Raw genomic sequence first — 25,050 nt, 5'->3', positions numbered from 1 at the left:
ATTTGTGTCAGTGTTAAAAGGAGAGATAGCTGTGAGTAGGAGGGAGCTATGGTGTTGTTTGGGTTTAGCAGCCAGGGTATGTGAGGCTTTGTTTCCGGCGTTCTGTCATAGTGCCAGCTTTATTTTGTCCCTGAGCTAAGCTTGAGTTATGAGGCTGTCTGGCTCAGAGGGAGAAAGTGAAGTTAAGGTTCAGCCAGGCCAGCAAAAAAACAGGACTTTTTATACCGCTGCAGACCGTTAACAATAGATTATGGTGATGGTTGGCACCTTTGGAGAATCTTCCAAAGCCAGCCTAAAGCTTCACGTTCGAGGTTTAGAGACGTATGAACTTAAAGGAAGATTGATTTAGTTTCAGGAGGGTTATCTTTTCTACTCTATAATCTTTACAAGCACCAAATGCTGTAATACAAAGACAATTCAGGATTCTGCTTTCCTTTAGTGACTTTGCTTCTATATAAGTTTGTTCCAGTGTTTCTGATACCTGCCTATTATGTCATTAGAGCTTGCAGAGGTGGGTTGAAATCGGAAACTTAGCAGTGACTATGAAATTATTTAATGAGATTTTAGAAACAGAGTTATTTATCAGAACTGGCTATGTAGTTGGAACTCATTCTCTATAGATCAGTGACTCAACTATCCAAGAAAACATATTTAGGTTTAGGCTTTGATTTTTATGTATACTGTAGATCTTTTGGTTATATTATCGATAACGTAACCTTTTTAATGGATTATGTTTATGTTACTTTTGCTTGTATTTGTGCCTGTCTTTTTTATTTTTGGTGTTTAGTTTTTTTTTCCAGATTTGTCTAAGTACTGACATGCTTTGGCCATTCAGATTTGAGCTGAAATGGGGCCATATATTTTGCTTAAGCAAAAAAAAAAAGATAAAACCTGATTAAGATCACCATGGTTAAATCATAGTTGTGAAAAAGTATTTTTTAAGGTTTAAATATTTAGCTCCATACAAGAGTACTAATTGAATATCATTTGAGCCCAACGGTCAACTTCAGTATTGCGAATGACAATTTCCATGTGTTTATTGGCTTGTCCAAAAAAGATTTTATTCTATTTAATTCAGTTATGTCATTGAGATTAAAATCTCAAAGTTCAAGTAACTTCATACTGTCTTCTTGACCCTAAAATATGTTCTGATCCATCACATGCCCAAAGTCTCACTTCAATATAACACCTTTGAATGTGCGAGAGAAAAAAAATGCTTCCCATAGTGATATCCAGTCAACATATCTGCAGAAACCAGCTACCATCAATATGGACTAAAATATCTGGAGAATGGTTCAGACAGCATGTTGAATCTATGCCAGTGTGTGAAGTGTGATGTTAAACAGACTCTCATAATGTGTGACATAATGAAGTGCTAAGTGGGTGTAGTTATTTTTTATTTCAGGACTTACAGTAATCAGTCTAGTCACCAGTGTTAATTCAACCTTGTTATTAGTATTAATAATAAAAATGTTTTTATAATGCAATATATGTTTTGTATTAATTAACATAATTATGAGTATAATTTAAGCCAGATTAAGATTGATGTATAAATTAACTGCTTGTATCTGACTCTGCCAGTATGTATGTTGTCATGAAAGAGCAGAAGACGTGCTGCCTTGTTGCTGTAATACTGAATAAAAAATGTCGTAACTCTAATGTTCTTCGTAAGCAGCTGTGATCAATGCCACTGCATGTCACCTAATTAGATTATGTCTCTTATTGTCTTTAATATCTTAAAATGAATGTGGGACTTTGCTTGGGGAAAATAATTAATCCTCGTAGTACTTCAACAATGATTCGAGGAAAAATTCTATTCTTTTCTATTCTGTTGGTGCGATGCAGTTTGATTGTGGAGTTCTTGTGGCTCTGTTATTCTAACAACTCTGTGATTGATGAGGAACCTTCCCTGGGAAAGCGCACTTAGCATTTCTCTCTTTTTCATCTGTTCTTTACCTCTGTTTTCCTTATTCTCCCTCTACCTTTCTCCTTACCTCTCCGTCTCCTCTCCCCTCATCCTCTACCCTGAACTATTGATTAGTTGTCTTGGTAGATCTTGTTCATGCCCTACTGGTGCAGAAGCGTGTGTGTATGTGTGTGTGTTGCAAGTAATCTAAAACACCTGTCTTCTTGACAGATAACAAACGCTGCATTTTCCCTCCCCTGGTGTTTTGTACCTTACCCGTGTGGGACATAACAGCACACATTCGCACAGCAGCCTCAGATTAATCTCCAACTTTCAGCAGCTCTTTTGGAGGAGAATAAATGTTTTGACCAACAAAAGGGACTTTTTTCATCTCTATCTGTCTGTCTTGAATTCAGATAACCAAACTCTGAAGTTCATGTATAAGGAAACTTTTTTTCAAACATTGACTGATTATTTCTCTGGGGTTGTTTTTATTGTGGTTTCTGTTATTGATGATACATTTTTGGTTTTTAGCCATGCATTTAATTTTGGTTAAATCAGATGCAGATAAAGCTATTGGACAGTAGTCATACCATGCATTACTTATAGTTCTATTATTGGATAATCATTCCATCATTACAAAACATCTTGGTGGTAGTGTCACAGTTTGTCTAACTTGCTAATTGATAGGCTGCCTTTATTGATTAAACAATTAATCATTGTATAGATAAATCAGTATGTAGATATAGCAAGAACAGGCTTTAAAAAAAGCTTAATTTGGATACCTAGTCAATTTAAATATAAGATGTTCAACTCAAGTACAGACTGCTTTTTTCCCCAAAAAAATATATTACCTTTTTTTTTAGTTTTTCTTTCCAGATATTCTTCCATAAAATATTTCATAGTGTTTGCTTATTTATAATGATGATAATAATAATTATCTTAATTGATTGGTGCAATTTTATGCAATGAAAGGAAATTTGTCCTCTGCATTTAACCCTTCGTTTGGGGGCTTTCATTTAGCATTACCCAAAGAGCATTCTGGGTCTAAGGGTTTTCTCTGCGATTCACAGTGGCACTCTGTGGGATTTAAACCAGGGCATTAAGTTCAAATGTCTACTTTAGAAAGCTGAAATAATTCAAGACCATAAAGACAAATCGTTATCTGTTGCATCCCTGTACATTCATCACAACACAGCCAGTAGCATAACAGGCAGAAAGCCAAATATCCACAATTAGCATAGGAGGTGATTATGCTTATTGAAGGTGAGGAAATTAAAAAGAGCCCCGGGTCATAACAATCGATTTGTTGGGAGAGAGCAGCAGCAGTCCAAGAAACTCAGAGGAGCAGATAAGGAGGGGTAATAAAAAACTAAATAAAATAAAGCAGAATGCTGTAAAGTGCAGGAGTTTTTCTGTTAAACATTTTTCCCACCAACAAATCAACAAGACATTTTCAAAAGTAAAATTCTCCTTCTTTTATCAACAGGTGGACCTCCATACTCTAAAGGTCCTCACAGGCATTGCTACTCAAGGCGCCATCTCAAAGGAAACTAAAAATGTTTATTACGTCACCACCTTCAAGCTGGAGGTGAGCACTAATGGGGAAGACTGGATGGTCTACAGGCATGGGAAGAATCACAAGGTAAGCACAAACAGCTGGCTAGAACTTCAAAACGTATCCGTGCAGGTGATTGTGTACCTATATGATCTCTGCCATTATAGTGAGAAGATGCTAGACTTTTTTTTTAGCTTTTGTGTGTTGATTGGTGAAACTGCTCCCTCAACATCCATCGTAATGATTAAGGTAGAGAGAGCTGCAGAAAGTTTTGGTAGCTGAATCTGTTGAGAGGGCAACAATTGGCCGAGCACACCAAAACATCTGGCCTTTTACACAAGACTTGCAATAGGTTCTTGAAAGAAATGTGAAGGCCTAGCCAATGTCCAAGTCTCCATGGAAACAAAGAATCAAGGCTAAAACTGGAGGCTAAGGGACTTTTAGAAAAACTGAGCTTAAATCGAGTTGTCTCTCATTTAAACCTGTTAAACAGCTGGTAGAGACATATCTCAAAAGACTTAGAGGTTTGATTAAAACAAGTTCTACAGCAAATTTTGAAATTTAAGAAATGTGAAAATTTTACACGTTTAGAATTTTTTTGTCAAATATTTTATAGTCATGAATTCCTGTCCTTTTCCACTACAATCCCTCATGAGGTGCAGTTAACTGCAGCTGCAATCCACCACAAGTTCACGTGTTTAACCACTGTCCCAATTAAGCCTAGTCAATTGCGTTTTAAATGTTTGCAAGTCCAAAAGAGACAACCTATATCTCCAAACTGCCTTGACTGTAAATACATTTATACTTTCTTCATCTGGTTTTCACATCACATCTGTTTCACGTTACTTTATGGTCACAGCACTGCTGAATGGAAACAAGGCTGAGCAGGTCCCTGAGATGTTCCTGCCAGAGGTGTAAAATCGTGATATATCTGCAGGAAGCATGCTGCAGTCTTGTGGTTTAATGTAGAAGAAAAAAGCAGTCAGTATTTTGATTTTAACTGGTTGAAAAAGTAATCTAATTAGAGAAGTGGTTTAGTGCCTGTGGTTGTTTTCTTTTTTCCATTGCAGCCATTCTTCCCCATCTCTGTGGTCACACTGTGGTCTATTGCCACGTCTAGCCTTGTGCTGTAAAACTCAATTTCTTAACGAACCCTAATGAATGCACATACTAGCAGATGCAGGTTTTTGGCTTAGTTTGACCATCTGGGATCTCTTTGTCGACTAAATATCCCATTAGACATCTGAAGAAATAATAAATGGGTTAAACAGGGTAGGAAATGAAACATGTTGGAACGGATGAAGGAAAAGGAATCTTAAGAAATATTTTTCAATTCCGAGTCCTGCTAATAATTTCAGCAGCATGACAAGGTTTAGGAACTAAAAAGGTCAGAAGATTCCAGATTTGTTTTTATCATGACAAGCGTGAAATTGTTAGCAAAAGTTGTAGGGCTTTTTATTGTAATCACATATTCAATTTTAATGTTGTTTATTCAGCAGCTGCAGCTTAATGGCACGTTGATACCAGACTATGGTATCAAACAATAAAGAAAAAAAAAATAAAATCCAATATGCAAAACCAACTAATGACCAGTGTTCCCAGATTAGTCGCTGGTGTCACTGCGTGTAATCCCCCTTAATTCCCCAATAACCCTGGAAAGCCACCTCGAGCTGAATATAAATATAAATGGGTGTGTGTGTGATGTGTCTAGAATAAATCAGCTGAAGCTTTTGGTGGAAAACACTCAGTGATGGTGGGGATGTTTTTACCCTTTTAGCTCCATGGTGCATCAGGCTGCAAAGTAAACTGATAATCAGAGCGTTTGATCACTTCCTTCAATCTAGCTGTGATGATTATAATCTCATTGTGAAATAATGGATTTAAACAAAATATTTGAGATTAATTACCTTTTTGCATCTCTGTCATATACTAAACCTGTCTCCATTTTAGACTGGGATTGTTTTAAAGGGTATGTTTGTATCTATGTGTCATTCATTGTGTTTTTCTATTTTTCCTGTATATCAATGTAATCATTCATTCTATATAACTTCATAGGACTATGCTCGGGAGAACATTTTATTTCATTCAAGAACATTTAAGCATTTCAAGTTGAAAACACTGCTTGTCCTCTTTGAAGACACCATGTGCTGTCTTAAAGGTATAGTGGAGGATTTTTGCGAATTTTTGAAAAGACCTGCCCCTTACACTTTATAAAAAAAATGGGATTTCAGAAAGCGTACACGGGCCAATTTCTCCTCGTTTAAAATTTGCTGTTTGCAACGCTCATACAAGCTTACTTTCCAAAAGAAAATTTGCTATTTTTCCACTGTCAGACTCACCACTGGTAAGTGAAAATGGGCATTACGTAAACATATCACCAGAATGATTGACAATTAGGAGGACCACTTATTTTGATGATCTACCTGAAAAAAGAACAACCTCCATTATACCTTTAACCTGGATTATTTGGAAAACAAAGATGAGAAATATTTATGTTTGTATACATGCATCTTGATTGGATATGTTTTCCATCCAATCCAATTTAAACTGAAACAAACATTTGTATAGTTGCATGTGATATACTATTTGTTCCCCTAGTGGTCAGGTAATTTGAAACTAAATCAATCAAGCATTCAACCATTTGGCACGATTTGGTGATCTTAAAATATTTAAACTTGAGGTATGAATGTCATTGCATTCGGTTTGGTATTACTACTAAGTCTTTACTGCTATATTTCCCTAGCACTTCAGTAAATTTGTCATATATTTATATTTTGATGCTTATGCCACATATTTCATAACAGGTCTAAAAAATGTTTTGCTGGTAGAGATTAAATTGTAGCAGCTACAGTATAAGATGTATAGAAGGGATATGTCAGAGTATTATTTGCTTCAAGCTATGTGTTTTTATGTCTTTGAAATGCATCATACACATTAGTGATTCTGTGGTAAGGGCAATAATAAGATTTTACATTTTAATCCTTCAATGTTTGACCAAAAGTTTTTAGTTTTTTATGTGTTTGTATATCTACACCACCGTTTAAAAGTTTGGGGTAATGTCCTTATTTTTGAAGGAAAAGAAGTGGGAGGCCACGTTGCACAACTGAGCAAGAAGATAAGTACATTAGAGTCTCTAGTTTGAGAAACAGACGCCTCACGGGTCCCCAAATGGCATCTTCATTTAATAGTACCCACAGTAGCCTGTTTGCGTGTCCTCTGAAGGGAGTAGTACACACCGTTGTAGGAAGTCTTCAATTTCTTAGCAATTTCTTGCATGGAATAGCCTTAATTTCTAAGAACAAGAATAGACTGTCGACTTTCAGATGAAAGTTGTCTTTTTTTGGCCATTTTGAGCGTTTATTTGACCCCACAAATGTGATGCTCCAGAAACTCAATCTGCTCAAAGGAAGGTCAGTTTTGTAGCTTTTGTAATGAGCTAAACTGTTTTCAGATGTGTGAACATGATTGCATAAGGATTTTCTAATCATCAATTAGCCTTCTGAGCCAATGAGCAAACACATTGTACCATTAGAACACTGGTGTGATAGTTGCTGGAAATGGATCTCTATAAACTGATGTATATTATATTGCACCAAAAACCAGACATTTGCAGCTAGAATAGTCATTTACCACATTAGCAATGTATCGAGTTTATTTCTTTAAAGTTAAGACTAGTTTAAAGTTATCTTCATTGAAAAGTACAGTGCTTTTCCTTTAAAAATAAGGACATTTCAATGTGTCCCCAATTTTTTGAATGGTAGTGTATATATAATCTTTATTGATCTATTTAACCATAAATAATTAACTTTACAATTCCATCTCTACTTTACTGTTTGTCCTAAAATTAATTGGACTTTACATTTATTTCAAACCTGTTTCTAATTTTTCACCCTTTTTTTATCCTTCAACACTGTAAAATGTATACCTTTCAACTTATATATATGTCATATCTAATCAATATAACCATAATGAAAACCTGGCAGCCACATTTTTACTACCTACACCTATTGCATTTGCGCTAGATTATATTGGTGCTGAGAAGTAATTAGTTCTTTAGTCAATGATGCCAAAAAAGAAATTCATGAAAGACGCAAGGATTAAAAAATATCCAATAGAATAATTTAGGACTCTTTAAAAAGACACGTGTTGCAGAAATGCTGCATTTAAATACAGTAGATTCAGATATGCATCATAGATACTCATAAATGGGTGTGTTTACAACCTCACTTTTCTTGCATGTTAACATTCATCCCAGATAAGTGCCTCTTAAACCATCCTCTTCACTCCAGCCACTTACTTAAGCATCTGGGAGGAAGCTCACTGAGGGGTGGGGGAGGTGCTATCACACAGCATCCTAATGATGTGTTTGATATTTAAAGATTTTTATAATGTCATTAAATGCTTTTTTAGTAGTCAAAAAGAATATGCAAACTCGAACTGACTTTTTAACTCAGAAAATAATGTACAAGCACAAAGAGTTTTTAATTGGAGATGCTTTACTACCAGGAAAGTGCAGTTATTCAAAATGGAAAAGAATTGAAAAACAAAAAAAGGATAACTGCACAGAATAAATATCTACTTAAGTTAGCTTTACTCAACTACAAAGTGGGTATTTTGTCTTTTTTTTTTTACAACAAAGTAGAAGAAAAAAGCTGCAAAACAAAAATGGTTTTACTGACAATGTTTTCATGAAAATAAAAGCTGAAAAGCCTGTTTTTTACAACCCTGTTGTAACTAGGGGTTTGGCAAAAAATCGATTTGGCTTTATATTGTGATTTGTGGGTGCCCGATATAATATTGATTTTCCAGTTCCTAATACTGATTTTTTTTTTTAAAACAAAACATTTTACCTGCCACTCTTGCAGATAGAGCTGTGAGCCCTTTTGCTGTGCAGCGCAGTGCCATAAATCTGTATGTGAGGTGCTCACATTGGAAGACGATGACTGACACTAACCCCTAACTACATAGATCCCGAAATAACTATAGGGCGGAAAAATATTGCAATATCGTGATAATATAATGTATCGTGACCCAAGTATCGTGACACGTATGGTATTGCAACAACCATGTCAATACTCACCCCTAGTTGTAAAAGTACTAGAAATAATAAGAGAGATATTTTAAATATGAGTAACTTGGCTCAGTTTCCAGGGAGTTTTAGGGTTGGCACAAATTCTTATGAGAACTGAACAAACTACAGACTGTATATCTATCATTTTCACTTTAGGTAAATATACTTTACAGCACAGTGTAAGATTTTAATGTTTGCCACACACAATGATTTATGAAGCAGAAAATGCAAAAAAAAATTGTATTTTTTAAGCTCAAAAAGATAGTGGATACCGTTTTGCTGGTTGCTTATTTATAATGCATGACAGATTTAACAGCATGTTCAATTCAAATAATTAGTTGAAACAAAATGTTGTTTTAACTCTGCCCAACTGAAGGGTTTTCCTACATGAGCAGCTTATTTCAAGCCATGGCACATCATTTAACTGGATCTCAGTTCAGTCCAAAGGGCCTCTCTAAAATCTTCATTTTCTAGTTTTCACTTCTAATCCTTTCTGGAATGCTTCAGCTCATTCATACACAATCCTCTTTAGAAATTCCTGTTCATGAAACAGCAAAGCCGTCCCAGATCTTAATACTGGATCTGGTTCACATGATGTTGACGAAAAAACAAAAAAACAAACAAAAAAAAGATGTCATAGATTGATATATTCAACTTGCATCTTACAGTTTGAGACATTACATGGACTTTCATAGTTTTAATTGTTATTATGGTATAAAAAAAAAACGCTTCCAGACCTGTTGCACCACTGGATCCAGCCTAAGGCACAAAGAAAACTGTATTGCAGAGAAACAAGGATGGATGGAGAAAGGCAACATGAGAAAGGGAGAGGTACTTTGAAGTGGAAAAACATGAATATTTGGAAAAGAGAAAGGAAATAAAGCACAAAATGATAGGTTGTCAAGCATTAACTGATAGAAAGAATGAGCTGTGAAGAAGGCAGAAGAGAGCTGGAAGCCAGAGGGAGAAACACGAGGTTCAGGGGGGAAGAGGTGAGTGAAGGGAACAGGCTGACAGCGGGAAGAAGTGTTCATAAGGGAATCACAGAGCAAAAGAGAGAGATGGATGGATGAATTGAGGCAAGAAGGAGAGCGGGAATAATGAGAAAAGCAGACAGGGGTGTTGACCACAAATCCCTCTGGATAGATCGGAGGTCTCAGCAACACAGCCTGGAAGCATGTCAGGAGGGGGAAAGAAAATAAAACGACAGAGTGGAGCGAGGAAGGTTGGAAGGTGAGGGAGAAGCAGAAAAAAGTGGAGAGTCGAATCAGTAACAAATGAAGAGAGAAAAGTTGAGGGCAGAACTGAGAAAGAGGACAAAGGGACATATTACAAAGATGCCAACTGTAATTTTGTCTTAGAAACATATGTGCTGGGAAATCGTCCCCACAAGGTAACAAAAACATGGCCGGCCCACACACACACCCACACCTGGATTTAGCTGTCACAAAGATGTAACCTCCCTTAAGTCCCTGAAGTGCGTATTTGTCCTGGTGTTAGGAAATGGGAGGAGATGTGGAAGGCGTTTTACTATTTTATAACGAGACACACACACACACATACAGAGCTCAGTCAGCACGGACATCTGCATAATTCAGCAGGTCTCCGTGGGTCGACTCTGGCTGAATGACTGTGGCCCTACAGGCTCCGACTCACACATAGCTACACACACTCGTCTCCTCTTCGATATAGGTTAGATGACTGTATTCGTTTATTCCTTTAGTTTCCTCTAGTCTTAATGCCATTATTCACTCTTAGTCTACAAACTAGAGTCAAATACTCTGAACATCCTGTGCCAAACAAAATTATTAACACCTGCTGATCTTATTCACATTCTCCATTGTTTTTACTGGGGTGTTATGTGACAGAAACAAATGCAGTTTATAATTATAAAATCAAATAAAATGATACATGGATCTAAACAAAAAAAGGATCAAACGGTGTGGCATAATTTTGTATACAGACCTCTATAGAGTCTGTCTAAAGACTGACATTTTGGCTTATTCTGTTATAGAAAATAGCTCAAACTCAGTTGGATGGGATTGTGAGTGTTTAAGGTTTTCAAGCTTCCCTGACAATGACTAATTGAATTTAGGTACATTGACTGTCCACTATTCCCTTCAAACAATGTCTTCCATGTGTTTGTTCTGCTTCCTGTATGGCTTGTTATAAAAAGGGATTTGCAACACTTTGTTTTAAAAATGCTTTGTCATTTCGGCTCTTACATAAATACCAGTGTGAGGTATGTACAACCAATGGTTATCCCTTTAACTGAATTCCCAAGCCCTGGTTGTCTGCAGCTCCTCCAGGTTTACTTGGCTGCTGTTCATTCTTAGCCTGGTAGTGTAGGTACATGGCAATGTGTAGGTAGGTTGTAGTAAATCTTACTGTTTTTAAATGATGATTAAACGGTGCGTATTGTTATTGTTAACACTCATTTTTGTATCATCTGAATCTGCTATAGACCCCCCTACCAAATTAGGCAGCCTATTTTTTTTTGCAATGACCTTTATTTAGGGTTTTCAGGACACTTTGTCTACGTTCACACATCAGGCCTTGATGCTCAATTCTGATTTTTTTTTAATGAAATCTGATTTTTTGGCGTTACTGTTCACATTTCCAAATATATGCGACTTGGATCTCCTGTGTGAACTGCAGTCATACAAAGCAAGTGTCCTGCATGCGCAGTAGATGACGTCACAGGCAAGCGTACACATGGATGCTAGTGCCGGCGCGCATCTAGCGGTCTTTTCCAACCCTAAAAACTCATTCTTTTCAATATGTTTAAACATAAATACTACTCTCCGCATCATCATCTGCCATGGTTGTTGTTTTTCTTGCCCCTTCTGCGTAGCAAGACACAGAATAGTGACATTTGTCGGGTATTAATGACGTTCCGGTCGGATGAATCCGACCTGGCCGTTCACACACAGGTCGCATTTGAAAAGATCAGATTCGTATCGGATTCAGGACCACATAGCCAAGTGGCCTGGGTCGGATTGGAAAAATTCGTATCTGTGTTGTTCAGAGAGCCATGAAAAGATCAGATCCAGCTGGCATATGGGCAAAAAAAAATCGGATTTGGGTAACTTAAGGCTGCAGTGTGAACGTAGCCTTTATCATAGTTAATTGTTCCATACCAGGAGTCATCAACCTTTTTAGAGCTGAGAACTACTTCATGGGTATTAAATCATTGGAAGGGCTACTGACCTATGAACAGGAGGGGTTGGCATTTGCCTAAACTTTGTACATGGCAAACACTTTTTGTCATAATACTTAAAAATGTGCAAAGCTCCAAAAAGTTGATTTTGCATGATATATGCCCTTTAAAGGTTTTGAAACCATATGCTGCTTTCTTGCCACTTCACATCAACTTAGCAAATGATCTTGGTCAGTCCCATGCAGTAATAAACATTAGACAGTGTAGTTGTCAGTGAAAAAGGTTACATTTCTTTTAATACATTTTAAAACTCTCAGTAGGTTCGTATCTTCTTATTTCCCCTTGTTGGGAACCACAGGTGCTTAGTAAATGCAGATAGACTTGAGCATGCAGTTAAGAACCTTAGCTGTGTCACAGGTGTAGTTCATTAGCTAATTGTTTCAGATGCCTTTTAGGAAGCTACTCTTCAAAGTGAATATAGGAGTTTAGACCCCTAGGGAAGCTCCATATCCTATTACACCCCTCTCTGTGTCTCTGTGGATTTTTTGACTGCACTCCAGGAGCTAGTACAGGTTAAGTGAAGACTAACACTGGCTATAATTAAATGTTTAGTGCATCTCTCCTTTCTGATGTAAATATTAATTATGATTAAGCAGTGCTTTATTTCTCAATCATATCCTACCTATACGGGTCCCTTAGAAGATTTTGTAGATTTTTCATAGTTTGGCTTTGTTTCTCTCTATTTCTGTTTTTTTGTTTGTTTTTGTTGTTCAAGGGCTTGTTTTGCATTATTTCAGGCCCTAAAACCATTTTAACGTTTTGCATCCTTGCTCAGTCTTACAAAACTTCATATGAAGACTCAAGATCTCTTCTTGTATATCGTGGATTCTGTAAAAGTAGCCAATAGTACAGTAGATTAGATACGTTTTAACTTAAAGTTGAGATCAAAAATGTGCTTCTCCTTGGGCCAAGAGGGGCCAACCAAACAAATGTGGTAAGATCCGTTGAGAAAAGGTTTATGATAAAAAGTAACTGTTGGGATGTTTGGATGAGTCCGGTTGAGGCTTCCAACGTTAAAACGTTACCAGCTGTTAAGCATGGTGATGCTGGCGCTATGATCCATATAGTTTTTACAGAATGTAAGACACAAAGTAGTTGGTATAGTTAAGAAGAAGCACTATCGTTTTTCATCTTAAAATGCTAATGTAAATCCCTTTATTGTCACACACTGGGGAAATTCCGTCTCTGCATTTTGACCCATCCCCTTGCGGAGCAGTGGGTTGCCATTGTGTGGCGCCCAGGGACCAATCAGGGGTTAAGGGTTTTGCTCAGAAACCCAGAGTGGAGGCAGATATTGTTTAGTCAGATTGGTTTTTATGCATGCTTAGAACTGTTTTGTTCTTTTTTGAAAGCTGTACTAAATGATTTTAGAGTGGTGCTTCCCCTATAGGTCTGTCCTCTGTATGCTTCTTACCCCACAGCCACATTGAAATATCACTCTCAAACCAGCTGGAAGACACCTGATTAATTATATAATCGATTTTGCCAAATAAACAGCCAAACATGTAGGCAGTTATTTAGATGCAACTCTCTTAAGAACAGTTAACCAAATAATACTTAGTGTGCATGTACTGTATATATTTGAGCAGTGTCTATTTATGTCATTATGAACGTTAGAGAAAAGGCTTATAACACAGAGTTAGTTTTATTAGAACAGATGCTCTGCTTGTTGACCCTGAACACAGCAGATAATTTAGAAAAAAGGGCTTCAAGATTCTTGTCAAAGTGAAGGGTGTACACAGCACTTAGGGGCCCGTCACGCTTACTGACACACTACACTCCACTTGAAAGCTGAGTCTGTAAAGGACAGCAACAAGGATAGACTTTCATATGAACATGCAAGTGCACAATGACTCAATACAGTATGGAAGTGTGTAAGCGTGTGTGCATGTGCTGAGGAAATGTTTCTTTGTGCACCAAGGGAAATCAGAAAGCACCCAGCAGCCTTAAACTCCTCAGAGTGAGACCTCATAATTACACTTTTACACATCGACACACAAACCTACAAGCGCTCTCACACTTGTAATTACAGTCTGAACCACAATCCCATTAATTCTTGTATGGCCTTTAGGCGATTTTCCATCGTTTAGGTGGTCACGGTTTCCAGTGTGAACGCCTTTGTAGGGACATGAGGTCACAGGGGCCGGCTTTGCTGCATTCACCCACTGGGTCACAGGTTCAGTTCCCAGCTGGCCCAGTGGCTCGCTTCTGTTCCCTGCAGTCAGAGACTCTCTTCATCCATATCTCTCCTCCCCACTGACGGGTCCTGTTGTTTAACTGATGGAGAACAAGAGGAAAATAATAAATCCTGAACACAGAGATGCACATAAGCGCCTAGCCCCAAAACACCTATGAATGTGTAACCAAGCAAGTAATTAAATGCCCTTTGGCTCAGTTAAATAAAGCTCACCTTTTTCTTCTGTAATAAACACATTAGGTTGTGTCATCAGTTTAATTGTACAGCATCTTTGCAAAACATTTTTTTGAATCTTTCGATTCTTCGAATCACATTGCGACTACAAAAAAAGTGCCTCGATCAGACTAGATCACAATTAAATATTCTAGCCCTCATGGAAATTGTGCATGATGAGGAAATCTAAATCTGCACAGACTGTAAAACAATGAGGTTGCAGCATTATGGTGCACAAATATTTTTGTCAGAAAGGACAGGAAAACTTAAAATTATTTAGTAACCAGACATGCCCAAAGATGGTCCTCAAGGGACTGCTGTCATGCAGGTTTCCCTGCTTTAGCACAGCTGATTCTGATGATTACAGTTCAGCAGCAGCCTGTTAATCAGCTATCAATGAAAATCAGCTGTGCTGACGCAGGGAATCCTCTAAAACCTGCAGGACGGTGGCCCTCGAGGACCAACTTTGGGCATGCCTGGTAATTGAATGAAGCTAAATAAAGAGTAGTCATGAAAGAAAAGCTGCAACAGGTCACAGAGGGCTGCGGTTTACCTTCTTGCAGGAAAATTAATCTAAGTAAAACATACAGCCAGAGCTACAATGTAAAGGCCCAGATCTCATGTGTTAGTTTGGCAGAGTAAAAGACAAGGCTTAAAGCTAACTGTATGCCACACTCCAAAAAATACATATAATTTTCTTTCCTCTTGGCACTGGTTTCTGTGGACGTCCATCACATAAGTCACACATTAACACACACACCTACTCAGCTTAATAGCTGAACAACAAATTAGCAAGGCATCAAGGAGTACGAGTATTTGAGTATTCTGTGCGAAATGTAAAAAATATGTTTTGATCAGGAAACCTGACTGTAATTTGTCTACGATTAGAAAAAACTATGTATAATTGGAACATTTATTCACAGCACAGAAAATCCCAATGAAAGATATTGAAGTTTGTGTAACATGACGAAATGCAAAATCTTTCAGGAGATGATGGGAATACTATTGCAAAGCAGTGCAACATTGCATAAAATGGTGCCTTTTTCCCCACTTAAATTTACAGTAGTAAATCATCTAGGCAGGGAGGAAGATAGAGTTGTCAATGAGACAGACAGAGCTGAGGGCAGTAAAGCAGAAGCCCAGCTGTGTTTTCCAGCAGAGATGGCTGCCAGAGAGAGAGCGAGGGGAAAGACTTGACACTTTGTCAGATAGACAGAGATACAAAATCGAGATGTCAAGAAACTAAAAAAGGGTGCTTCTGGTCATGTGTTCTTTCATTCAATTTCCTTTTTATCTGTATTTTTTTTTGCACTTTTAGAGGAAAGCATGTTTGAGTGTGTTTTACTGTGTGCTGAAGCTCAGACGGCAACACGTACTGTACGGAAAGAAAGCCGTGTGTGAGCAAGGCCATTGTGTCTGGATGTAGTGCACACAGCAGTGTGTGTTAGTGCCCTGAAGGGTGACAGAGTGTGTTTATCTTTGCACTGTGTGCGTGAGGAATTAGAGTTGTTTCCCCGCCTGTGTGTGGTTGAGTCAAGAGGACGTGAGAAGAGGCTTCCTCTCCACCTACTTATGTATCTGATTTATCACACACTGCGTGCCCTCAGAGGGTACGCAGGAGTGTTGAAGTAAACCTTTGAGCTCATTCCTCCCTTTGTCAACAGTCTCCATTCATTTTATGTATTTACTGTAAGTAGCGCGTTTAATAAAGTGAGCAGAAACACTGTAACTCATGTAAAATCCTGTTTTTCTAAAGCTGTAATTTTTGGCACAGCTGTGATCTCATGGCTCACTGATTTATTAATTTATTTTAAACAAATACATTTGGATATCGCTTTCATATTTAACTCGAAGACATGAGAATTCTATTGGTGTTATCCTGCCAAGCTTGAAAAGAAGGCAAACAACTGTGGTCTCCAAGATGGTGAACCTTTATTGAAGGTCACAGTTTAATTAGCCTTGAATACCAATGATTTGTGATATGAAAACACAGCAGTCATTAAAAGCATATATTTTGGAAACACAATAAATACTGTCATTTTATCATTTATGTTTCTGTTGAATTAGTTATCTAAAAAATGTGAATTTTGAAATGAAAAATACACTACCGTTCAAAAGTTTGGGGTCACATTGAAATGTCCTTATTTTTTAAGAAAAAGCACTGTAGTTTTGAATGAAGATAACTTTAAACCAGTCTGAACTTTAACCCCTAGAACCCTACGGACCCACCGGTGGGTCCAGCTGCTACATGACCTCCAGTAAAACCCCCAGTATTGATGTAAAAAACACATTTGGCACAGTTTGGTGACATTTTTGGATAAATGTGCCAAAATGGCCTCTCCGCCTAAGAAATTTCTCACTAATGCCATTCTAAAATAAATATGATTCATCTGATTGACTCCAAATTTGGTATATTTTTACACAACATTTAGATTTAAAAGTCTGTACTACTTTTTTGTGCTATAAATAATATTTTGGTAGTGTTTTGCAATGTTTATTTCAAAGAAAATTTTGGCGAGGTTCAAAAAAATGCAAAATATTTTGTATTTTGTCCCTAATATTTCAGGCAGGGTCAAAGCTACAATGGTGCTGACACCAGAAAACCATTCTATGACATCTTACCTTTACAGAGGTACCAAAAGTTTCTTCTTAAATCTAATAGCTGTGAGGCTATGAGTTATTTACTTTTGTGTGTTTTTGTCAGGCAGAAATTTATTTATACCCCCTTAGGGTGTAAGAGATTAAAGAAATACACTCTATACATTGCTAATGTGGTAAATGACTATTCTAGCTGTAAATGTCTGGTTTTTGGTGCAATATCTACATAGGTGTATAGAGGCCCTTTTCCAGCAACTATCACTCCAGTGTTCTAATGGTACAATGTGTTTGCTCATTGGCTCAGAAGGCTAATTGATGATTAGAAAACCCTTGTGCAATCATGTTCACACATCTGAAAACAGTTTAGCTCATTACAGAAGTTACAAAACTGACCTTCCTTTGAACAGATGAAGTTCCTGTAGCATCACATTTGTGGGGTCAATGAAACCCTCAAAATGGCCAGAAAAAGAGAACTTTCATCTGAAAGTCGACAGTCTATTCTTGTTCTTAGAAATGAAGGCTATTCCATGCGAGAAATTGCTAAAAAATTGAAGATTTCCTAAAACGGTGTGTACTATTCCCTGCAGAGGACAGCGCAGTGCTTTTCCTTCAAAAATAAGGACATTTCAATGTGACCCCAAACTTTTGAACGGTAGTGTATGTTTATAGGTGCTAAGCCTTTTACAACATAACGGATACCAAACACACCAATACGTTATTTCAGAAAAGATAACCTAATCAAAAATGCCACAATTTAAAGTTTGCGAGTCATTCTCTACACATTTACAAGAAACTTATCCTTCACATGAACAGAAAAACCTTAAATACATTCATCCCACTGTTGGATTTAGCTTTCAATTTGGTTTCATCCACCCATTCGTCCACCCATCCATCTTCTATTGCTTATTCCTTCAGGGTCATGGTGTAGCTGGTGCCTATCTCAAGCAGTCTATGGAGGATAGGCTGGGTACACCCTGGATAGGTCACCAGTCTGTTGCAGGGCAACACAGAGATGCATAAAGAAATACAACCACGCACACACAGACACACTCACCTAAGGACAATTTAGAGATGCCAATTAACCAAACAGTCATGTTTTTGGACTGTGGGAGGAAGTCAGAGTACCTGGAGAGAACCTATGGATACACAGGGGGAACAGTCAATCTTATTTGGTTTCATTCAACCAATATTTTTCTTTTTCAACAGGAAATCAGAAAATCATTTAAAGGAATAAATCAATAGAACTATACCTAAACTGATTCAATATCATGTTAATTCAGTTCTCTGTTTTAAAGAAGCATCCAAAAACATGTAGTAGTAAAGTATTTAAAAAATATTCATACTCCTGTGACCCATACAGTAAGAGCTGAATGGCAACGAGGAGAGACACTTCCATTCCATTGATTTAATTTCACTAATCAATGCTGGACATTAAACCACAGTGGAAATGAAGAAGAAACAGGATAGAAATAATCTATTTAGTTCCCTTAAAAAAAGTCCCAGGGGGTCAAAGTTCTTTGTGGTTCTGACTGAAATACGACTCATGCCACCCCCTCATTCCCACCCCTTTCTTGATTAAAACGACTCCTAATTGAGAACTACTCATGAATAGGAAATTAGACTTATGTCACTTTTTTTTATAGCTGTACTCTAAATAAATGCTAATTTGTAGGCAGTAGGTGCTAACTGCAATAATGAATAAAAACTATCAATCTCACTCTAAAAAAAACAGATTGCCATCTGTATGTTTTCGAATTCCATAACAAAATAATTCAGTTATGCAACAAGGATTTAATTCATTTATTTAAATTTTTCAAAACTGTATGTTTTGAAGTTCAAATATATCCTGACGCTGCAAGGCGACCACACCCATAAAAATGACTGAGTCGACAGGCCAAAGGAAGCTAAAATAGGAAACTCCATTTTGAATCATAAGAACAATGTGCTCATAAAAGCCATTAACCAGTCCACACAACCTGACCTTCCAGGAGATGTGTGTCTCCAAAAACTGTATGGATAACCATCAGTTTTTATACCTCTCCAACAAATAATTGTACTTAATAAAACTTGCTATACTTGGGTCATGGGTAACAATGTAATATTAGTATTAACCTATGTGCTATTTTTATTTTTCATCCACAGGTATTCCACGCCAACACTGATCCCACAGAAGTGGTTCTCAACAGGATCCCTCAGCCGGTCCTCACACGTTTCGTGCGAATCAGACCTCAGTCGTGGAAGAACGGTATATCTCTACGTTTCGAGCTCTACGGCTGTCAGATTACAGGTAATGCACCACTGTTCCTCTGCTTGGCATTTCCATGAGATCTAAGGAAATGTGTCGTTTACTAATTACTGCTACAGGATTCCCTTCCTATACATCCAATCCAAAGTCTGTTCAGGGGATTCTCCAGCGAAATCCTTACTGCAGCAGATATATTTAGGACATGGAAAAATAGTCTGTGGTACGAGTAACACACACTAGATATGCCATTATTGAAATGAACTTAAATGTCACAGCAATGAACCAGCAATAATATTGTTTAATGTTCATAATTGTGCTTCGTCTGCACAATGATTCACTCAACTAAAATTATATACTGTAAGCTGCTCTAGCTTTACATTTCTAGATTTAGATAGGTATATAATGTATGCATATTTAAGTTATGACTATGTTTATTTCTACCATTTCCTTACAGCTTGAGTTTTTGTTAGATACATTGACAGAGGAAGATCATTGCACTGTTTTTTGCATATTGACTTTATTAAGCTAGCACTCTGTGTTTAGTGTTCCTTTATCTTTAGAAATTTTAAAAGCTGATGTAGAAAAAGCATATATTTGTGGACCACTTGGGTGCAATCACAGGCCTAGCCCTTCCTTGATGGTCAGGCAATGAATAATTATTGAAAAGATACAAAAAGAGAGAGAAAAAGTAAGCTCCTTTTTTCATTTTTTTTCCATTTACAGGGGAGCCAACAATTTTCTATCCTTAATTCCAATATAAATGAAATATAATACTATTAACAAAATCTCTATGCTTGACATGATGCAAGAGAAGAACAATGATAGAATTTGATCAAGCATAAAGACTTATTAAAAAAACTGAAATATGTCTCCTTTTGAGATTCTTGTAATAACACATAAGACACAGTTTAGGTGGGAAAAGGTTGGGTCAAAGATAAAATAGCTTCCATAGAAAACATTTACTGGAAAACAACAAAGGGACAGTGAAAGAAATGTTCTATTTCTTCTCACGTGTATAATCTAATGAAAATTCAGTTCATACTTTAATCTTTTTTTTTCTTCCATAACACACCCACTCCTGTGCACTCACACTCTTGCCCTCGCTCTTTCATATCCATATCCTCCTTCTCCGACTCCCACTCATATATCTCTCTCACACACACATAGAGACACACTTGGTCCTAATAGAATAATACTAGAGTGTCATGTGTGGGTGATAACATCAGAGAGTAACAGGCTCTCAGCTTTCATCTGTAGCTCTGGCAAACAAACACGATTTCAACCAGCATAATCAGCTCGATACTATAAATAGATAAAACTTAATTATGCTGTCTGTGTTTGTGTGTGTGTCGAAAAACTGTGAAAGATAGGATTTTAAGTCATGACTGGACCCTTCCGTGTGCGTGTGTCTCTCCGCTCCGCTGTATTATTATTAGGTTAGGGCCTCTCCCTGGTGCCATTGTTGCGGCCATTTAGGGGGACAGATATGCTTTTATCCAGGAGGGCTATTTCAGCACCCACACAAATCACAATCGCACCAAAACAATATGACAAGAATGGTAGAATATACATCTATGTATGTATATCTATATTCAGCTATCCTATCTGCGCTCTTTTGTATTTTTAGTATATTTTAATGCCTCAAATTGCAATATACATCACCTTATGTTTTGCACTATTTTGTTTCTTGAGATCACGTCAAAAATGTATTAGCCAACAGATTTAATTTGCCTATTTTCCATTCATTGAGCTTTCAGTAGTGGAGCTAAGGAGCTAAAACTTGCAAAAGTTCTCATATCCCTTAACCTTTTTTGCCTATTTTTTACATCACAAACACAAAAACCAACATAAAGTTGTGCAAAACTTTATGGAAATGCTGTTACATATGCAGTTGTTATGTTTTTCACCAACAGATATCTAAACAACACATGTTGATTTAGACCAGGGGTCCCTAACCTTTTTTAAACTGAGAGCTACTTCATCGGTACCGCGTCACGTGAAGGGGCTAACAATACTGACCTTTGAACTACAAGGTTCAGCGCTTACCAATAAACATATTTGCAATGCTTTATTTAATTTAAATATTCTCATTTTTAAATCTGTAGAAGTGTTAGTGTGATTACAGAAGTAGAGCAACAGACTAAAATAACCTTTTAGAGGCAGCTCACTGGAAGGTTGTGCTAGTTTTAGAACAGGCTTGAGGGCACCACATATGGTCCTTGGGGGCTACCTGGTGCCCGTGGGCACCATGTTGGTGACCCCTGATTTAGACCCATTTAATCCAAGCCCCCTGGATGAAATCTAAGCCAACCAATTGGATTATGTGTAGTTTAAGTACGAACTGACGGTTAAAGCTCCACAGGTTCAGTAGAGCTGTTTTTTCTACATTGCTCCTCAAGGCTGCTGATGTGCGCCTAGAAGGTTCCCAGCTTCAGCTCAACAGTTTACCAGACGTTGTTAACATGCACTCTTCTGAATTAGGTGAGTGAAAGAAAAAGAAGATCTAAAACTAGCAGGGTAGTGGATGACAGTGGTTGAAAAACTCTTGAATAGAGAACATTAGAGGACAATCATCATCCTAAGACAATTTACATTAGTTTTAAAAGCATTTTCATCTTTAAACATTTTTAAGAACCCTTAGTCAATCCATCCACTAAAACATTATAGCACATGGAAAGAACATGTTCAGCCAAACTGACAGTTTTTTTTTTTGTTTTTTTTTTAGAAAAGCAGCCAGAGGCTTATATCATCTATGAAATAGCTGCAGAGTATCATAACCTAGGTTGGAGAATGTGTCAACAATAAATAGATTATATGTGCACCTTTGCAGTTTCACCATAAGGAAACAAAGATCTCAATTGACACTTTTTTATTGTTCTTAAAAGTTAGCCAGTACTTTTTTTTGTCATGGTTTTGTACTTTTAGGTTGTATTTAAGTTTTCTTTTTGAGTTTTCATGTTTCATTTCCATTTTGTGGTCTGTTTATATTTCAGTTCTATGCATTTCCTGTTTACCCTCTATTGCCCTCTTGTGTCAGTCTCCTTCCCCTAGCTCCCTTCTAGTTTCTTCTGTCCACACCTGCTCCCAATCAGTTCATTACCCCGGCTTTATTCTGTTTGAGATATATACTCCTCCTCTTCAGTCACTCTTTGCTGGTTCCTTGTTGTTTTTTGATCGTTGTGCGTTTTGCCTGACGTCTTCTGGTTTTTGGTTTTCTGTATTTTGATACGTTTTTGGATTTTACCCTCACTTGCCACCTTTTGCATTATTAAATCTGCAAGAAACCACTTTATCTTCTGTCTCTGCATTTTGGTCCTCTTCAAACCTCCCAACAACTTAACATTTTTAATCAGTGCAGAACACAGTATAGAAAATTAGACGTTGTTTTTGTTACAGTGTTAACCAACGTTTATTCACATTTGAAACAAAAAGGTAGTTCAAAGTGTATTAATTTGCTACATGGCTTAGTAGAAGTCCAAACTTAAATCCAAATAACAATCTTTGGCAAGATTTAAAATACTTTTTATACTTTCCATTCATATTTAATGGCCAAAGTATTTTGCAAAGGCATCTAATTTTCAAAATTGGTGTAGATGTATATATGCAAAACGTAATTTCTGATGGGCCGAATTGAAAAATATGTGTAATTAATGGTTAAACCTCATAGTTTTGCCTTCTTTTGTGTTAAACTATTGCATACAATCCCTAAAATAACATTTTGAAATGTGTTGTCATAATGTGATAAAGCGAGAAAACGTTTAAAAGTAAGAAATAGCTTTGCAGGACACTTAATGCAAAATATTACCAGGTTCACCTTGTTTAAATGAGTGACAGGGATTTATAGATAGAGGAAAACATCTGCACAAAAAAAAATGTTGTGCTGCAGGAAAATGTATTTTCTACAGTTTTATATCCTAACATATCTGCTAACAGACATTACATTCCTGCTCATAGACATGAAGACAAGCCCGCAGTCTAACACACTCTCGCTATGTGATAATGCCCTACACAGGCCTATAAAGACAGAAATAAAGCAGTCAGTCAGTGACATGCCATTAACTTAAATCACACTTTTATTTCTCCTGCTCTGCTGTTCTCTCACCCATCTCTCTTCAATGTCTTTGTGTTTTTTTTCTTCCTCCTCATTCTGGCTTCCCTTCCGATGTCCTTCTTTCGCCTTTGCTGACAGCTTCCATTTCCGCCTCTCTCCAGCCGTTTCTCATTTGCTTCTCTCCGTCTCGTCTTCCTTAAATCTTCCTGGTGCCTGCCTCCTTCAGCGGCTCCTTCCTCACCTTAATCCCATTTTATTTCAGTACTGCAGCTCTTTATCAATCACTCCCTTTCAGTACCTGTTATTATTTCCCTCCCCAGGCCTGTGAGGCACTCGTATCCAGTCATGTAGAGCTCCATCGGCTGTAGTGGGAGCTGGTTATCAGGGAAAAAGCTTCATGTGTGGGTGAAACATCAGAGCATACGTTGGGTGAAAGTGGGCTTCAGTGCATGTGTGAGACCTTGACGGTTTTTGCTGGTGTGCACATATCGGTTTGTGTAAGCCTGTGAGTTTAAGAGCTCTTACGCTGGTGTTTTACATCTGCCTGTTTTTGCAGGGATGAGAGGAGATGATATTCTTGTCGACTCCCACTGCACTCCTGATTTAAAAAAGGCCAGCAGCTCAGGCACAGAAACAGCACATATAAAACTAGACAATCATAGAGCTATGGCTAATAAGTTTTGCCGAATGTTGCAGAGCTTGAGGGAGCTCACGGAGCCCGTCGCTGTTTGTTGTGGATGAATTATTTACAATAACGAGGCAGTGCTGCAAACGTCACTGCATTAAACATTCATTTCCTCAAAGACCTGAAGAATGTCACCATCAATCACTGTCACCTCTCTTTCTTTCTCTTCCCCTGCATCCCTTTTCCTTTTTATTCACTCCCCATTCTGTCATTTCATCCTTCTTCTTGACCTTTTGTCCAACCTTTAGCTGTTCCTTCTCCTTTATTCTACCTTTCTTTTCCCCCTCTCTTTAGTTTAATCTAATTTTTGTTTCAAACCAATACTCTCCTTGAACATCTTCAAACAAAGGGTGGCCACATTGTTTGATTCACTTTGTTTTCCATCATTATTCATCACAGTGCTGTTTTTGAGGCTTATTAGATTAAAACTCATTTGTCTCTGTAATAAACAGCTCGGCTTTGATCTTCAGCATGCTTTTATTTAGCCTTTTTTTTTTTTTGCTTTTGGGAGAGCGCTGCCCCAATTCCCCACACAGAATCCCTGTCTGACTGCTCGGTTAAAGTTATGTGTCAACTTTTCAACCGCAGGATGAGAAAATAATGAAACAGGATGAAGGAAAAACAGCAGGAAGAGGCTCTGGGGTGTAAGACATCAATTGATGTTGTAACAAATTGTTTCAGGAATAAACAAAGATCTTTTTCTCCAAAATTATGACCAACATTAACTCTTGATTATTATGTTTATTGCATTCATGATTAGGCAAAAAACTCTTTAAAATTGTTATTGTGGACCCATTTTTTCTACAAGGTCTGGATCTTTTGATGTTGCACCGCCTCCTAACAATCATCTCTTGTTTATTTTAATGGTTAAGGGAGACATGAGATAGAAGAAATCAACCCTGGTCCTTCCTTGCTGCATATTGGACGATAAGCCAGATTGCCCTCCTTTTTTTAATATTTTAGAAAACTCTGCCCCCTTAGTGCTGCAACTTTTACTTGCCTTTTACTCTGCACAACTGCTGCAGAGTTGATGCAGCTTCCATACCATTATCATTATGAGTAGTAACATTATTAGCTATTACATTTTACTGTGCTCTCTTATTTACAAGAATTCACTCATTTTAACATGTTGAAAATTTTAACCTCAAAAGTAAAACTGACAACATTACCTCCATTTTCTTTGGTAAAGCCACTACTGTATCTATCTGACCACTTGGAGGATTTAAAGGAATAGTACACCCAAAACATGATTAGCCTTCATTTTCTACTCACCCCCATGCTGAACAACACTCTGGAGTACTTTTTT

At 37.4% G+C, this 25,050-nt stretch overlaps 1 protein-coding gene across 1 annotated transcript in view; it reads left to right on the top strand.

The window, feature by feature from the left end:
* The window catches only part of LOC107105061 (neuropilin-2-like), a 39,455-nt gene that overhangs the window by 10,117 nt on the left and 4,288 nt on the right, over window positions 1–25,050 (top strand). Inside the window, exons 5-6 of the mRNA XM_015405179.1 lie at window positions 3,396–3,551; window positions 18,906–19,050. Coding sequence (XP_015260665.1) covers window positions 3,396–3,551; window positions 18,906–19,050 — 301 coding nt within the window. The remainder of the gene's footprint in view (window positions 1–3,395; window positions 3,552–18,905; window positions 19,051–25,050) is intronic.

This window comes from Cyprinodon variegatus, unplaced genomic scaffold, assembly GCF_000732505.1.
Source record: "Cyprinodon variegatus isolate N-32 unplaced genomic scaffold, C_variegatus-1.0 Scaffold2036, whole genome shotgun sequence".
NCBI classification, from domain to species: Eukaryota; Metazoa; Chordata; class Actinopteri; order Cyprinodontiformes; family Cyprinodontidae; genus Cyprinodon; species Cyprinodon variegatus.
Note: the sequence above shows the minus strand (reverse complement) of the source record. Positions and strands in the feature narration are given on the sequence as shown.